Raw genomic sequence first — 19,043 nt, 5'->3', positions numbered from 1 at the left:
CAACAGGTTCTCACCACCAGCTGTTTCACTCCATGGGTGTGCTCTTATTGGTCCTCTGTATTTGCTAATGAAGATGTACCCAAAGTGGTGAATTTTAATAGAAAAATGCAGCTGAATCCTAATGTCCCTTTTGTATAGATGGCTGTTCACAATTCCTTGCCCAATTCATCACAGTCCCTTTTCCTAATCCAGTGTACCACTTGCTATTTGCAAGCCTTTGACTGCTATGAAAGGTGAAGCTGTTTTTAAAAGTATGTTTTCCCGGAGTGTGTGGGCTAATATTAAGAATTAGGTTGAACTTGATTCTGCATTTGACACCACTGACAAATTATTAAGATATTTTCTTTTTCTTTTTCTGAAAATGGATAAAGATTTTGTGCTATAAATGTTTCCAGAAAGGAGGCCAAACTTGAAGAGGAATTTATTTCAGGATTCATCATGGATACAGTCTTTGGAACTTCGGTATCTTCAGTGTTACCTGTCCTCTCCCTTTGTCATGTTGGAGTGGTTGCTGCTTTCTAAAGATATCAGGCTACAGTTTAGACATAAACTACCTATGGTTTAATGCCTCTGATGTAAACATTCCAATGTAACTTTTCAGAAAGATGAACTCTTTGTGATTTTGATTTCTCTGCAAGCTTTTTAAACTGGCACCATCTCTTTTGTACAATGCTACAAATAGATATCATTCCCTCTCCTTTGTTTATTGAAAGCTGAAAAATAAATCTGGAGGCCTAAGTATAATACCAAATATCACAGGATATATATTGCTCAGTCTTTCTACTCATGATGCTACATATTTTCTTTTAAAACTGTATTTTTATATATTGGAAAGATGCACACTTGAACATGTTTACTGCAGTTTTTATGGGCTAATGTTGAGCTGCTTTTTAATTTTAAAGCCATGTCTCAGTGCTCTTGTATTATTTAGTTAATATTGCTCAAACTGCAGAACACTTGAGATGCTTTGGCCCAAGTGTTATTCAGAATTACCTCTTTAAAAAAATCAGTTAATATTGATCCATATCCATAAAACGTTACTATGGAATTGATGCTGTTTACTTGTTAATCACTGCAGACTGCAGCTCACAGTGTTGGCAATGTGACTTGTTTGTTACATGTGATGATCACTTTATAAATGTCAATAAAATCAAGACAAAAACCTCTAGTACAACTGGAACGAGCAACTCAGTATTTTTCTCATTATTTTTGGCAGCAAAGTAGTCTTACGGAACAGTATGCAATAAAACACCAGCCAACTGAGTCCCACACTGTGGCTATAATTACATATTTTTGTTTGCTAATCAGTAGAATTTTTATGTGTACACTATTATACTTTAATGGTTCTGTTGCAACACCAAATTTACTACAATGTTCTCTTGAAGAAAATGGCACATAATGATTTTGTATTTACTACAAGAAGATATTAAACTAAATAATACATAATGATGCTACACAGATTAACCAGCTCTTTAGTTCTTCTGTTCCTTATCTATGCTTTAATGGTGTTTTAGGACAAACATAAAGTTATTTGGGAGGGAATTACCAAACTGGTAAATATAGCCATCTGCGTGGGATGTCTTGTTTCTTACTTGAAAACTATTAGATTGTAAATTTAGGCGGTGCTTAGTACTTTAATTTCCCTTCCCACAACTCACAGAGCATAAGGAGGGTTGCAGCCAGCTCAGATAAGTAATAAGTTCATTAATTACAGGTTTACCTTTTTTGTAGGTTAAAAAAGCTTGTGTGGGACTTGATTTAAAAAAACTCTTGTGGTGTGGTCCTGTGGAGGGAACAGCTCAGAGAATCTCTGCATGCAACTTTTGGAATCAGCCTTGCATTTAACTCTAAAGGTTGCTTGCTGTTATCAGGCTCTGTGCCCTTCTCAGGTTTTTTATATTATTTCTGTCCAGAGTGATTGCACTGCAGACAACCCCCAAGTACAGTGGGCAATGTGGAAGGCATGTTATCTCAAGCTTTGCCATTTATCTTATTTTCATTTCTATCATTAAATAAATAAATAACTAAGCAAACATTCAAGGGTTTTGATTCCTTTTCTTTTTATTCATGATTATTCTAATTTCCACTAATTTCCGCTAGATAATTTTGAAAATATCTGATGATCCTAAGTTAGTAGAAGGCTTTTCCATTAACCTTGGAAACAGAACTTTGCTGTCAGACCCAATCTGTCCAGCAGTTGAAAAGGAAGGCATGATCTGATGGTGGCAGCTTGCCCCCATACTGCATATACAGTTAATTTTGTTTGAAGGTTGTAGTTTTTTACAGATCGAGATATAAATCTACTATTTTTATAGATTTGTCACTTCCTGCAATGCAATCTGACACAGTGTGAGTAAATAATTTCTCTTCTGCATTTGATTTGCAGTGTGAGTCTCTATCTGGTTTTATTGGGGAAGTTGTATTTAGTGTATGTTATTCTTTTGCATGTGGCTGAACAAGTTGATATTTCAGCATTGCTAAATGTTGATTGTGTCCTAGATCTTCTAAGTTATCTTTGGCAAGATCTAGTAAGTAAGCTTTTTCTTGATCGTGTTGCACGATCACGATGTGATTTGTCACAGCTTCTCAACAAAAGAAAAGAATATTTGAGAATATTTGTTTTTACGGGTAATTACTTGTCAGGCCTGTGTTAAAATGCTGTCTGAAAGAACCTTATTCATACATAATTTTCTGGTTAATCTAGTGTTTACCTTTCTCTTCCCATGTATTTATTACATTAGAATACATTCTAATGTGTTCAATTGGATTTACCTATTGCAAAGCAATTTTTGGTATAATTAATACTGCTAATGAATCTGGTTTGAAACAGCACTCCAAATTGAGAGGATATTTCTGTGGTTGCAAACTGAGAAGTATCTCAACCAAGTTTTCTCCCTTCAGTGGTTCACAATAAAAGTAAATTAGCAAAAGTGAAAATGGTGCAGGAAATAAGAAAACCAGCTGCTCCTCAGTAAACAACTTAGAGTTTTCCTAGAGCCTGTAAAGCTTTGCTGCGAGCCAGAGTATCTCCTTTGTTGGTGCTCAGTCTTCCTCCTTTGTACATTCCAGCTGCTGCCCTAATTTAGAGTTCCTACCATCCTCGTGGTTTTTTTTAAGTCCCCTTTGAAGTATGCCCAGCACTGAATGTACTTTGCTCCTGGGACTGACCTTTCCTCTGGTACTTTCTTCACCCTCTCTCTCGCAGTTGGGACATCATGGAAACCTCCAGGAGGATTCCTTGAATGGTCCAACTAAGCCTGTATTGGTTAGAGGGGAAGAGATGGCTCTTAAAAACAATTAAAAATTGCTTAAAGAAATTGTCTAGGATGTAATATTTGAAGTTGTAAATCATGAAAGCTTCTTGTTGGGAGATCTGCCCACCTTTCTTTTGAAAGATTTTTCAGAAGTGAAGCTATTCACCTTGCACCATATACCCCCTTTGTCTGGCTCTGGCTCACTGTCTTCTCCCTGGCTTTCTGAGAAGCTTTAATGTATTCTTTCATTCCAGCAGTGATATATAGTGTTTTGGTGCTTGGTGCACCCTATGGCTAAAGAGAAAAATCACCTTCTCCCATGTCTGGATTAGTTATATTTAATTAGAAGTCATATTTCCTTATGGAAACCCTGAGGCTTTGAATCCACAAAGACCTATGTGAGAATGTCTTCCTTCCACGTTCTCTGCCGAGAAAGACTTTTATCATCTTCCCTTGCATTTTTGTGGGGAAAGAGTGGTTAACATTATACTTCCGTTTTTTTAAAAAGTTTTCACTATACCTTTAAAATTCTCTGGAATGACATGCCAAAAGCCTTTTGGGCTGTGAGTATGCATCACTGTTGCAGGGCTTCCTTTTACACAGTCATTTTACAATTATTACTTGATAGCCTTCTCCGTCTAAATCCTTGACCTGTGCCTGTCAACTGTGGGCTGATTGTAGTGAATAAATTTGTATAATCACTGCACGATGACTGCTTAATAACTGTACTCCAAATATGCAAATACCTATTCTGGCTTAATACAATTCATCTGCTTTGACCAGCCTGTGCACTTAGTATTTTCAAAAAATATGTAAGTAGTGGAGCACACTATTGCAATCTCCTGTCTTTTTGTGCTGAGCTCTAAAATGCTGAATTGTACAGAGAAGAAAAAGATGTATTACAAAAAAATCCAAAGAAAAATAGACATCAAACATCAGAGAAGCACTTGGCTGTATGTGTTGTAAATGAGGGGGAAAAAGCCCCCAAACAAAAAACTTCCTTAAGGATTATAGAAAGCTTTTCTATTTTAATTCTGTTTTCTAGGTTAGCAATATGCCTTTACTCAGAATAACCCATGGCATTAATTTACTTGTGTGTATTGCACCGAAGACTTACAAAATGCTAAAAAAAATCCCCAAAAAACCAAACGTAGCCCAAAACAAAACAAAAAAAACACCAACCCAAACCAAAATACTAAAACCACAAGATAGAAAGCAAGGCCATAGTCATACAGAAAATATATCTTTCTCAAGTTTGTGATTTTCTAGTGATATGGAGGCCCTGGTAATTTATTTCTGTGATCTTGCCCTCTTCCTTTAAGCATTTTCTTTGGCCATCAAGTGGCATAGGTTACTGATACAGATGGACAGCAAATCATACAAATTTTTCAATTTCTATTTTCTTTATTGCAACATCAGAACATCAGTAAATAGCTTTTAAATAATTAATCCTGATTTTCATTGCTCTATAAGACATGCTTTTATCTTACCATCAGATACTTGTTCCTTTAGCCTTTCTCCAAGTTTAACTTAACTTGTCTGAACAGTGCAGGAGGAAAAAAAGAATCCACAGTTCAACACACCAGACACAGCTTGGTATGACAGTAGCAGCCCAATGTCTTCAATAGCTTAATAACCATCATGGCGAAGAGGGTTTCAGGGAGATTTTGAAGGCAATAATATGAATATTTACTAAAGAATGACAGTCCTGTAATAATAGTACAGTAACATGAATGAAAATCCAGGACAAAGTAGGCATCTTAGCAATTAAATGTAGATACACCTTTGTTGTCTTTCCAATCTGTGCAGTGTCCAGCTGGAAACAAAGTACTGTGGCTACCCAGGGGGCTGAGGAAAGGATTTTAGAATGGCCAGACCCATTTCTTCAGGGTGATACCACCTTAAACAACTTGCACATTCTTTGGGAGGCTGGGGGGGAGCAAGTTGGGAGGAGTGTAAGCTGAACTTGGTTTAATAACACAGAGTGGGTTGAATTTCTCCAGACTTATCACTTCTCTCCTTGGTAAACAACAACAAGCAGTTTTTGCACTTGCTGCTGGGAGGTATTTAGGCTTAGCTTTTGCACTTGCTGCTTTCCATCTGGAAAAGAGTGTGGCATGTCAGGTGTCTCAACAGTAACACAATTAAAAGGAAGTGAATGGCTCCTTCACACATGCCTTAATGTCACCAGTTTGGACTGGGAAAAACTGGAAAACCACTATTGGAACCTTTCCTACTTTTTTTTTTCTTGCCAAAAGTGTGACATTCAGACAGGTTTATCAGCCCTGTGTTTTTCTGAGCCCTTATGCTGCCTGAGTGGGCTGACAAAAGTGTGAATCTTATTGACATTATAGTTCTCATCTACAAAATTGGAGCAGAGCACTCAAAAACTAAGAAAGATGATGTCAGAGGTGTGAGATAAAACCAACACTTTCTTCATTGTTTAGCTGTTTATGGAAGGAATTTGCCAGTCATCATTGTTACCATGACAGGACAACTTTGACTTGGCTCTTTGTTTATTTTTAGTATGAGTTTCTGGTATCCTGAGATATTTAACTGAAATAAAATATCTGCCCAAATTTGTGAGTTTCCCGTTGGTGTTTTTTGTCAAAGTAGGAATAATTGGCTGTGTACAATAAATGTAGGGCACTTAAAATTTAACAGATCCGTGGGTAAGGGAGCTTTATTTTGAATTGTTGTTGATTTCTTTATTCATATGGACTTTTTGCCAATTTATGGCAAGGACATTGATTATGTTGGATGTTTCAGCTGCTTTTGCTATGCTTGACTGTGAACTGCATCCAGATAAGGTCAACCTTCTCTTGAAACAACCAGTAGGTTTTAAAATTTAATTCTCAGTACTTTTCACTGTGGCAGACAATTACTGGTGGCTTGTAATGCTAAATTTATAGGATTTTAGCTCAACAATACTCTAAAATACAAGTTTCCCATGTCTGACTTAACATTAAGGTTTACACCTGCCATTGTTATGAGTAGTTTTGTTCCTTGCAGTATCTACTGGAATAATGGTTTATTATACTTTATTATTACTTTTTGTTAAACTTGCTCTTGCGGCTTGGTTGGTTGAAGCTGGGAGGATCCCCAGTTGTAATCCTAGCTGCTGGAACGCCCCTTGTGCAGCCTCAGAATTTTGATTCTTAAGAAAAGAAGGCCCTGCACAGAGAATGTAGATTGACTCATTAGGTATTCAGTAGTTTAAGCATCAAGACTTTTAGGTCTCATTTTGGTCTTAAATAAGGTGTATGCACTTAACAGTTTCTGAAAGTAAGAATATTTAAGTAACATGAATGTGGATTGTGATGATATGTGAACCAAATTCAGGGAATTAGCCATCTCAAACTAAATGGTTCATCTGTGCTTTCTGTATTTAAAACAGAGAATTTTAAGGATAAAGTTTAAGATCATGCTTTTAAATGCTGAGATTTTGGCCAGGAAATATAGTATAATTGCTAAGTTTTTAAAATTAATCATGTTGGAGGCCTATAAACCTGTGCATTGATTAAAAATCTTCAGTTCATTAAACTTCCCAATGACAGAGTCCATCTCAGTAATAAAAATTGCTGTTCATGGCAGTGGACTGGCACCTGTGTTATAATCTTTTTAAGATCCCCACCTTTGTTCAATAGACCAGCACCTGTTGTCTCTTGATGGGCAGAATTTATTTCCTCTTGACATTGGTCTCAGAGGTGCAGTTGCAATTTTGGCAGCAGTTGACTGAAATGAACTTTGCAGAGTTACTTTACCAGTTCAGCAGAATGAGGCTGGGTTCCAATGTGAGTTGGTTCTTTGATTATTACGTAGGGTTCAGTGGTGGATTTTTGGAAAGTTGGTGTTTTTTAGTGTTGTTTGTTTTTGTTTGCCTTCCTTCTGGTTGCCACACACACCCTTGCAATAGGCATTTTTGGAAGGTCCACAAAAAGGGAAGCACAAAGCAGTTTCCTATTCAGTCCCCAGCAGTGTATCTAATGCAATGACATGTTCCTGCTTTTGTGCACTCCTGGCATTAGCTATGTGGAAGAGCAGCATCACTTCAGAGATATATCAAGCACAGGTGACTTTCTTAAATAAGCAAACCTCATGAATTTCCTCCTCAAAACAAGAAATGAAAATCTGGAAAAGCACCAGAGAACAGGAATTACTATGGAAGAAAGGCTATATAGATTCTTGAAATGTAACATAATAAATCTGCATATGTTGTTTACACCATAGCTTCACTTTATTCAGCCTTGCACACAAGGTCACAAAAGAAATTTGGGCCTTATTATTCCTGAAGGAGTTTGTATATTTTGCTGTGGTGTTAGATTACCTTACCCTTTTTTATTACCATCTGCACTGCAAGGCTAGTTTTGCTGAGGTTATTTTTTTTTTTTAAACAGCATCCCATGATACCTTTAATTCTGTGTTTCCTGTGCTTTTACTTCATTTGCAATTTTAAGAGATTTTCTGTAAGAAATAGGTTTGTTCTATATTGTATACTAGCAAATAAGCCGGTTTTTTACTATGTAACTTTAACCCTTCAATTCTGGTGCACAAACACAATTGTTTTCCAATAAATTATTTAGAAAGGATTTCACCTGCTAGCGTCTTTTAGTGCACAGGGAAAAAGATAGTGTCAAAGACTACACTTTTGTTAAACACTGTCCTTTTGTGTAGGATTTTGTTATTGATACCTGTCTTTTTTCATGTATTTTAAGCAATTATTTTCAGCTGACTTCTTTGTGCAACCAATGCCATTGACTGCAGAGCTTTGAAAACAGTTTTTCTTCATTAATGGCTTCTGGTATATTGTTGGGAGAACAAAGTGCTGTCCCTAGTGGCTCCTGAAACTTATGGAAGCCTGCAATGAAATAGCTATTATTTTTCATGAAAAAAAAAAAAAATTAGAGTACTACTTTTAATAGCTTTACACAAGCATGAACAACTTGAACTATAGAGAGGAATTAAATCTGAAGTTTCTTGAGCCATTTTTCAACCCTCAAAATATAGTTCATGTTTGTAGGTCTTCAGAATTGAGAAGCCCCTTCCATGTGCTTGTCTACCCAAGTGTGGTGAAACAATAAACACAGAAACTTAGTTTTTCTGGGCTCTCCACACATGAAGGCACTGGGTAACAGGATCACTTTTCAAAAGACAGGTTGACCTGTGTTAAGTCTGTGCAGTCGTTCAAAACCCAAAATGTTGTGTGCTATTTCAGAGCAGTTATGGGACCTCAGACTGTGGAGTGCCAGTTTGTCGGGATGGGAGGCAGAAGAGATGAGGGTGTTGTTCCACCATCCAATGGGTGTTTGCTGCCTCACTGGTGGCCCTGGGCAGGGTTCTGTGCTCAAAAGTCCTTCAAAGTAGCTTGGTTTGAAAGCCTGACGCCCATTTCAAGAAGCGCAGTACCAATAAGGATGGTTAGAAGCTTCTCTTTAGTACCTTCAAGTGTTGTCAATTGATCAGCATGCAGATCAGAGATGGGATTTCTTTTGAGTTATGATTGACAGTTCTGTCTGTGGGGTTTTCCCACATCTTTCCTATGGATTTTAAATCACACAGGTCACTTGTGTATGAAAATGACCCAAACCATATCCATGAGATTTCCATAAACCTGGACAGGAAGGCAGGAAAAGAGGAAGAGGCACACTGTGAAGTGAGGCAGAGTGAGGGCTTTGAAGTGAAATCATTTTTTAGTGGTTGTAGAAAGCAGTGATAAAGCACAATTCCTTATCACTGTCATGTGATGTCAAACCAGGTTGGACGGGGTTTTTCAGCCAGTTGCACAATGAACAATGGGATATGGTCTGAAGTTTCCCAGATCTGTTTGGAATAATGCAGATGAGCATCTATATAGCAAACTGAAAATTGAAAATACAGATGAAATATCTGAAATCAATGTATCAAGGGTTCTTCACTTTCCTATTAATTTGGTAGCATGCCATTATTAGCATGTACATTTCTTCCTCATTACTACAGACAATAAAAAACCAAAATATCTTTGACCATCATTTTTCCTTCCAGAGGTTGTTGTCATTATCTATAATTTCCACTATTTCCCTGTTAATAGTACTTGCCTCTCTGTATACTGACATTACAAGTTGGTGCACACTTCCAGAAAACAGAATATCTCATGGAAATATTTTGTACATGCCTGTTCCCTGTTTTTTTTCCCCTTAATTAATGTGGCTAAGACATGTTTTGGCAGAGGCTGAAGAATCACATTTAGATTTGTTAATGGACTCTACTTTTGCAATTATTTTACTTTATATTATGCAGAGTGCTCATGTTTGGCCATATATTTCAGTGCTTGGGATTTACTTTAATAATTTTCAAACTTAAGTTCTAAAGTGTATATATTATTGGAAACATAGACTATTAGACTATTTCTAGGATGGGTTATTTAGTTATAAAATAAAAAATGCATGCATAGACCAGCAGTCATCTCTATTCATGTATTTATGTTAAAGTATGGTAGGAAAAAGAGGTTATTATGAAAGTTTTGGGTGGTTTGGTGTTTGAGTTTTGATTTTGTTGGTTGTGTTCTCCCTCTTCCTGCCCCCCCCTTCATTCTTCCATGCCATCAGTCACTGAAGTATATCAAATGCTAATTTCTGCTTTTCCATCTAAGCCTGTCTGGAGTATTCAATCATTTTCTCTTGTGCCACCTTTATAAGGGAAGTATGCACGTCTACTTGTTCCCTTCTGGCAGATGTTTTCCATTTTCCTTGTCATATGTCAGGATTGGTTGTGATAGAATTGATTTTCCTCTGTTAAGAATTCGATCTTTTTCAATTATTCTTTCATCCTTCTGGAGCTTCTTTGCTGGACACAGACATGTGGAATCAGCTCCAGGAAACTACTGATAGACCATCTTAATCATAGATAGATTTGTATTTAGAGCACCCTTTTAACAGGAGAGGGGTTGTGGATGAGGAGCTGGGACCTCCTGTGTGATCACAACTGCTCTGACACATGGAATGCTGATATTTGGTATTTTAATCCATCACAGGTTTAGAAGTGGCAAATTTAGAAGTGGCAAACCTGTGCTTCCACTTCCCTGGCAGAGGCCATGATTTCCTTCTGCAGGTCTTGGTGTTTGGCTCTGAGCTGGATTTGTTGCTAAAGTAAATGGAGTTTGAGGAGGAAGAGGTGGGTTTGTGCACTTGAGAGAGCAGCTGAGCCTTGCACAGACACTACTCAAAGGACAGTGCCAAACTGGTGGGGACAGGAAGGATCTCAGGGGTGGAAATGATTCCTCAGCCACCAAAAAAATCCTTGCAAGGACTTAAGCATCTGTGCTGTTTTTATGTTGGTGTCTCAGGAAATACTAAGGTTGCTAAAGATTGTGGTGGTGGTGCTGCTTATAAAAGTACACTTGAGGTTTGAACACAGATTTACTTGCCCTGCTTGGTTTGGAAAAGCATTTAGTAATTAGTTTAAAACAATTAAATTGGATATTGTGAGCACAGGATAGATTTCAAACATTCTTTCTTCCCCTCAACATTGCAAAATATTATCCTTACAGTAGCATCTTAGATTTCAAACATTCTTCCTTCTGCCCAATGTTACAAAATATTATTCTTGCAGTAGCATCTTGGAGTCTGTTGAGCAGAGGTTTTGAGCTAGTTAAAAGCAAAAGTTCAGCTGAGGTAGAATAAGAAGCCTTGGTGTCTTGGGACAGAGAATGTGCAATGTGCTTACAGCTGGGGGCTTAGCATCCATGGTCTTTTCAATAAACAATTTTAGAAAATTTAATTGAAAGTGCAGTATCACATGATTCTGTAGTTTTTGTTTTGTAATATAAAGTACTACAAAAAAACATTTTGAAAATTGGTGACAATATGTCCAGGATGGGCATGGAGTATTTCAAGGAACTGCTTATCCAATTTTACTGTGTCACCTGAACATGAACTCTGCTACAGAATTCCTCAGAAAGGACCATCAGGTTTCTAACACTTTGGAAGAAGACAGTTCATCCATTCAAACATGTTATCTGTCTCCCCACCTGGGGATGCATGACTTCAGGAAATACTCAGCACCTTATAAAACCAGTTGTGGCCTTAGGGTAGGAAGGGCTGCTGATCTCAGGGTGAGGGAGTTTCCCCTCTCCCTGCATGGCTGGTGGGAACACTGAGTGCTATGGGTTGCCCAAATGTGAGCCTGTGGAAAGCTCCTGCTGTGGCCAGGTGATGTGAATCTCCTGAAAACTCATCCCCCTCTTGGCTTTCCCAACCTGTTCTGGTTTAATTACTTCAAATATGCTGGAGGGCACAGCTCTAACTTTGAACTCGTTAAATCTGAAATAAAATCTGAAATAAATTTTCAACAATGTTCATACAGACTCTTCCTTTCTCACCTCCATAAGTATTTGTTTAGCCTTTCTACGTAGCTTATTTTACCTTCTGAGTTGCTGTTGTAGTTTATGTGAAGATTATTTCTTTTAGTTGAACTCCACAGCTGCTGCTGAATTAGGGCTTTACTCTAGTTAATATGTTCATGCATACACTACTTCCTTTATTATTTTCTATCCTTTTTCTCAAACTTTTTGCTATAATTACAGTAAATGATTTCTTGGATTGCATGTTGAGAGGGCAGAATTGCTGTGCCAGCAGCCTTGTTTTATTCTTTTGCTGGCTCCTGAGGGTAATTAGATCTATGCACTCTACTAATTTTCTTGCATACTTAGCTGCAATTGCAACCTTTAGTAATTATTTTTTAATTAACTCCAAAATATTGCATGAATAATGAAATATTTAAAAAAACAGAAAAAATTCTGAAAGCTCAAAAGTAGGTATTTTTTATATTTCAAATCAATAAGCATTATTTATTAGAATTTTTATATAAGGCATTAGTAACATGGTGACATTAAATGACCTGCACAATTGTAGAAGTATCAGAGGTATATTGTAAAAGAGAGTTTGGCGTTTAGAAGGGGATCAAATTTGTTGTCATAATTCGTAGTGAGAATTTCTTAGAGCCTTTAATATGATCCTTTTCTAATACTGAATCTTTTAGTCTACTTCACATTTTCTAGATGTTTCCTTTTCAATTAGCAGAAGCTGGCTAAACATTAAGTTTTTACAAAACTCATTGACTAATCCTGTCAGAAGAAAGAATTGTATATATTTAGCTATCAACTTACAGATCAGTTGGTGTGGGCTGTGGGTATAAAAATGGGCAGTAAATGTTTATGACTGTGTGAGAAGACAACATAAAAAGTTTTTTTTAATAAATCTGGGTTTGTTTTGTAGTGGATGGCTGCATACACCGAGCTGCAGGGCCCTGCTTGGTGGCTGAGTGTCGCAACCTGAGCGGCTGTGAGACTGGGCAGGCCAAAATCACCTGTGGATACGACCTGCCTGCAAAATGTAAGTCAAGCCTTTCTCAGCTCTCATTTCCAGCATGTGCTGCTGGTGTGCACGGTTCATTTCCCTCCAGTCTTAATTCAACAGGGTATTCATTTTACAAAATTAGCAGTGGGACTTAATTAAGCATGTTCTGTAGTAATGTCTTCCCCTCAAAGCAATTCGGGCTTCTCTAAACGATTATTTCACCTGTGTTATCCGATGGAAACTTAACATGGCTCTCAAATACAAAGCATCTTTCATGTTTATTTTTTGCAAGCTAAAACCTATCCTTTCATATGCATAATAAAGGATTTGAAATGCTTTATGAAATACGAACAAAATATACATTATCATATTTAAGTTCCGTGGAGACAGTTTTTGGAAATGTTGCATATTTGATGTTGTTCATGCAGATTCCTTGATTGTGAATACTTTGAGGGCCCAGAGATCAAAGTGATGCATTGTGTTTTCAGCTGCTACATAGTGTCTGATTGGCAATTACTGTGAAGGCATCTGTCACACTTTAGCTTTCGACAGTGTAGCTCAGTGCTGGAAAGTTTTTGCACTTTGAAAGTGGAATTGTCAGAAATTTCCCTCCTATTTCAAATAGGAAGATGGTTATTTGACTGTGTTGTGTAGATGTTGAGCTTGTCTTGGAAAACACTAACATGTTGACAGCACATTGGTCAGCCAGTCTATTATGTGAGAATATAAAGCAGGAAATCTTTGCAAATTAACATCTTACAGAATAGTTTATTAAGACACAAAGATACAAATACCAAGAAAGCATTGCAGACTTCATATCCTCATATAACTGGAATTCAAGCTCCCCTTTTTTGGTGGGGGGGCGGGATATGGAGGCTGCAGCAGGAACATGACTCATTCAAAAATATTTAGATGTCTCTTAATTGTCATGTAAAATCAAATGCTGGCTGCTGTAGCAGGTATCTCTCTAGGCTCCTGTAGCCCCTAATGTCTTAGGTAGATATGAAAATTGTTTTCCCAGCAATTTTTTTGCTCATTCTGTGATGAGAGCTTCCAATTATTTCCTTGACAGTGGTAATTTCCATGTGCAGGAAAACTTTGCTATATTTTATACATACTTTTACCACGTGATAATGATCATTTATGAAAGGCTAGTTTGACTAGAGGTCAGGGAAATTGTTGAGGAAGAGTCAATGTGGTAGTTGGGTTGGGTGTGTATATGGCCCAAATCTTCACCAGATTCCCATAAAATAAATAGGATTGTTGGATGACGCATCATAATTTACTCTGGTGGGGATATTTAATGTTTAATTCTTTTCCTCTAACCAAAAGGTATCTCTGGAGGGACAGAAAAGCTGCTCCTCCGTAGGCACACAATTCCTCCCATGTATTTTAGTGATAGAAATGAAATACAAACTATCAAGGCAACTGATGTGTGTTAGAAAGAAGAAGGCTGATGTCTGAGGTGTGACCTCCCTTTAACTCTTACAGCAGTTCAAGGGATTTCTTGAGTTAAGTTTGAAAAATGGGATCCTGTTTGAAGGCTATAGGAAAATCTTACTTCTTTGTGTGGGAATAATAACCAAAACAATTAGAAAATCCATTATCACTTGAAGTTTGAAATAAAGCCTGTAACCAGGCATGGGGAAAAGCCAATATTCTTAATCAGTATTCTTAGTAATTGAAATTGCATCAAAACCACGTCTATTTGTATTTGTTGCACCAACATGAGAAGGGGAAAGGATACTTTTAACATCAACAGGCACAGGGAGGGAAACATAAAATTTTCATGCAGAGGCTGAGAATTAAAAACACTTGATTTTTTAGGTTTTTTCCTTTAAATGTATTTGTGTTATCACCAAATCTTGTATTCTTTTACTTTTACCTCTACAAACTTTAGTTTGTAGACTCATTAAATTATTGTACTTTTAAACCACTCGTCTGAACCTGATCAAACAGTCAAGACTGGTTTCTTATTTTAGAGACCTACAAAGCTAGTGGATATCTTTTGTCACTCTCTGTCACTTTGTCTTAATAGTGTGACAGTTTAAGAGTGGGAACTATTTTGCATTTGACTTTTGTGAGAAAAGCAGCTCTGAGATAGGAGGTCCAGATTCTCCCATCCAGATCTGCTGTGACCCAAGGTTGTGTGCCAGCAATTTGCTGAAGGTTGTGGTTGACTGCTAACCTCCAACTTTCATAAGCAGTTTGCTTTTCATTGATCTGTTTGTGCATAGGAGAAACAACTACAATAATCAATTAACATTTTTTTGATTAGTGAACTCTTTATTCTGTTGTTTCTGTTCTTCTTGTGACTGTAGTTCAACAAGCAGTTACAATAAAAGTAAAATGCATTTCTTAGCATGATGAATTGCTGTGTTTGGGTGGGTTTTATTTTGTTATTTAACAGAATTCTAAAATGTTACAATTCTGTTTTCTGCCCCTGGGATTTTCCCATTTCAAGTTCTTGATGCTGAAATGCTTTGCTTGGAAGCAGTTTGCTGAATTCAGCAAAGCTGCTCTGGGATGCAGCAGCCTGTGTGTGCTGTGTGATGCAGGACTTGGGCTTCAGCAAGGACTCCATCTTAAAAAAGGTTTAGTCTTCAAAAATCATGCAGCATATTACTTTGTTTTATAAATGACTTGGAGGAAGCTGGGATTAAGTTTGGCACTGAAGGGAAGGTATGCTTTGTTAGGTAGGCAGCAGTTGGTAAATAAAAACTACCCTGGCCATCTCCTTTATGATCTATTGTATTTTTATTGAGTACTTTGTGGTATTTACTTAGATTAAATAAGAACAGGTCTCACAAATAACTTCTTCATAGTGGAAAATTGAAAAATAATATCTGACTGAAAAATGCAAAGATGTAGGATATAGGCTGGCTTTCTGTGATTTGTTCTTGGTTCATCTGAGTCAGAAATCAGTTTGTCAAATACACAAGTAACAGCAAATGTTCAGGGAGAGAATATATACAATAGTTCATAATTTTCCTCCACTCTGTATTGTAATAATATGAACAGACCAAGATTAACATGTCCACTGCCTGGAGATATTTCTTCATGAACTTTTTAAGATGTGCACTTTTTTATGTCAAAAGGTATTCTGTTTGAAAATAGAAGTCAAATAGAGTTTTCTAATTACCAGTTAATGTAACATTCAGTACAGTTTTACAGAAATCAGTGTAATCACCATCTGCCTCCTGTGCTGCAAAAGCCTACACAAAGCCCCCCCAAATGCCAACCAAGTTATTTGCTGAATACATAATTTGGTTGATGTCATCTATTGTTGTTTTTTAGCAAACACCTATGCAGGCACCCAAGTTTCTTTCCATAGTGCTCTGGAGGGCTGAAAAAGGCAGTGCCTTTTGTTCTGAGATAGTTTCCTTTAATGTTGTCCCAGACCAATAATCAATTATTTAACTTGTGTACTTCATATTGTTGTTCCTTTTTAAGAACAGTTCATTCTAAATATTGTACAGCTGATCTTCAAACATTGAGCAGCACTCTGATGCTGACATGCTTTAAATAACAGATGAACAGTATCCGTTTAAAGCTCTACAAATGCTTGTTTTCTTTCTCATTTGATTAATAGTCTCAGTTGGCTGTACTGGCAGAAAATGGTCTGGATGTAAATTGTGTTTATGACTGGAACGAGGGGTCCATAACAGCTTTGTGGATTGTTATCTGCTTGCAGAGGTTCACTGTAAAAAAGTGAACCCTGTCAGGACACATTAGAAAATAGAATTTCATTCTACTTGGTATTTAACAGGCCTAAAATTGAAAACCAGCACAGGTATGTGGTACCCTGACCTAGGCAGGAAAGGACCCCCAAACTAACTTTTGTTTTCTATTGTTCCTAAGGCTAGTAACAATTTCTTTCTTCTTCTGAAAAATGTCTGGTAATAAAACTCCTAAACCTAGGAAAATAAAATCTTACTACCTCTAATATGGGAAAGAACCAACCATCAGTAAATCTGAAATGTGGACTTTTGGTAGAGAGACCTTGCTAGACAGTTTCTAATACAATGGTTTATGTTCATAATAAATCTATAATATTTAGAATAATTTTTTCTGTTTGCTTGACATTTTTAGTACTTTAAGTACTGTCCCTGAGTAAATAGCATATATAGCAAGTCTTCTGGTCCAAGATCAGCCTGGAGCAATAATGTGAATGTGCTCTGAGACAGTTCCTGCTGTGAAATAAGTAGTTTGGAGAAGTGCTAGTATTAAACACAGTAGGAGGAATTGGCTTTTAAATTTGTTTAATCAGATTAAAAAGTGGAGATTAAAAAGTAGAGATTAAAAAGTGGGCTTCTGTTATGTAGACATAATTTCCAGTCTTTAAAAGATGAATATTTGCAGGGTATTATTTTAAAGTAAGGCTGTAATGGTACTGATTTTTAAATATCTCCTAATTTTCTTGGAAATGAGTTTGCAGAGCTGTAATTAAAAGGTTGATTTATGCAGAAATGGAACTCCAAAACTCTACTGCACTACAAAACTGACCCAGGAAGAATGAGGCATAATGTTCAAGGATATTTTTCAGATTTCCAGGATTCCACAAAGAAATTTGTTTACTTGTTTTTATTACCTTGTTTATAAAAAAATACATAAGTTTTGTTTCAAATGATTCTAAATTTCTGATATGTGGAGGGTTGAAGAGTTGCTTTCCTCTGTATGGTTCTGATGGTAGTTTAGTTTGCCACCTCCCTATTTATTCTGGTAAAAGGTGAGTCTGGGAATTTAAAAATATGTCTGGAAATTGGAAAGAAAGGTGTAAAAGTAAACAATATGTGGACAACACAGGATTGCTTAGAGAAGACTAACTTGGCTACTAACTATCAGTTGATCCTTGATCTTCACCCACTCTTGATGCATAATCAACTGAAGTTTGATGAAATTTCAGTTGAAAAGGTACAGCCTAAGGTGACACAATCTTTAATGGCATATAAACTCATAAAGGTTGGGATAGTTTTCCAGCAGGGATGTATTTCTACTCTTTATCTTAGTGGAGGAGCCTCACATTATTGTCAGCCATGTGCCCAAGCTGCAGGACACCTCCTGGGAAGGCAATATACAACTGGAAAAACTCAGGGATTTCCTGAAGCAGCACTAAGCTGCCACAACTCTTTGCCATCCCTTTAAATCATTATCACTGCTGATACATTAAAAGAACAATTCTAAAATTAAGCAAAGCTAGGTATTAGTCATCGAAACTCCAAGACCTGTTTTTCTTGAGAGATATTTTTCTTTTTTCATATTCCTTTGGGAAAGGTTTCCTTTATAGTTAACAAAACCACTTACCACATATTTATGTGTTTTTTTTCTGAGTGGTTTCTGGTTTACAAAGACTTTTTTTTAATGTGATAATATTATGTATTTTATGACCATTTTGAAAGTAAGTGAAGACGTGTCTTTATTGTGTTTTAATTTGATCTAATTGGCTCCAGTCATCCTAATGACCTGCTGTGTTCACCATGAACACACATACATGCCTATGCTGTGAATGGGCTGGAAGGAAAGTATTAATTATTGCTTCTTTGGTCCTAAAACCAATTTGGGTTTTATTGTAAAACTTTACAGCTTGTCACTTCCTTAGGTACACCCCTACATGTCACATACATGAAAAGAGAAAACTTAGGACTCCTGGGGATGGTGGGAAATGCGTTTAGCAACTTCAGCTAAAGAAGTTCAGACATCTCTTCCAAGTCTGTGCAGGGTCTGTCATCAGTTTGGGAGGAAAAGGGACAAGTGCTGTAGCTACCAGAGGTTATGAATCAACAAGAATCTTCCATCACAAGAGTATATGATCTGTGTCCTTGGATTTGAGCCTAGCTCATGACATTCTTTGTAATGGATAGATTCTTTAAAATTTAATTTGTGAATGGACCCAAGTGTGTGTTTGGCAGTGTTGTCTGCAGTGTCATGCTGTGGTTAACTCATGGCATGCTCTGCTGGAAGCTGTCGTTTCACATCTAATTGTTTGGTTACAAATGTATGCGTTGTGGCTAAAGGAAATGTTTTACTATCGATCCTCACTGCTAAATCTAAATCCTCTTCTTCTGGGTATCACTTGTTACAATCTGGTCGCTGAGTACTGAACTCCAGGACAGAAGTGGGCATTGAGAAATTTTAGAGGAGCCCTGAGCCATTTGCTCAGTAATTGGGTCCACCATTGGCAAAAACACAACGTGAGTGTTAATATGCTGTCATAGCAGGCGGAAGAAACCTGATGCCATGAATTTTCCCCCCGGCCTTATTTCTGTAATTCTGGACAGCTACATTTTCTGCACAGGCCTTTTCAGGATTTTCAGTGTTTCTGAAAGCAGTCACAGAACTGAGTTTGCAGAGTGGTGTGTTTGGGACAGCAGCCCACACTGTTTATCACGGTTGTTTGGCATCAGTACCCAGCACTGTCTGGAAACCCCCTCGATGGAACAGAGAGTGTGTTACAAGG

The 19,043-nt window shown here is 37.1% G+C and overlaps 1 protein-coding gene across 5 annotated transcripts in view; it reads left to right on the top strand.

Annotated features, from left to right (window-relative positions):
- MACROD2 (mono-ADP ribosylhydrolase 2) overlaps positions 1-19,043 on the top strand; it is an 881,430-nt gene that overhangs the window by 262,919 nt on the left and 599,468 nt on the right. For all 5 annotated transcript variants that reach the window (XM_033054610.2, XM_033054611.2, XM_033054609.2 and 2 more), the window contains one exon: positions 12,506-12,622. In XM_033054610.2, coding sequence (XP_032910501.1) covers positions 12,506-12,622 — 117 coding nt within the window. The remainder of the gene's footprint in view (positions 1-12,505; positions 12,623-19,043) is intronic.

The sequence above is a fragment of the Catharus ustulatus genome, chromosome 3 (genome assembly GCF_009819885.2).
Source record: "Catharus ustulatus isolate bCatUst1 chromosome 3, bCatUst1.pri.v2, whole genome shotgun sequence".
In the NCBI taxonomy this organism is placed as follows: Eukaryota; Metazoa; Chordata; class Aves; order Passeriformes; family Turdidae; genus Catharus; species Catharus ustulatus.
This window is presented reverse-complemented; position numbering and strand designations above follow the sequence as displayed.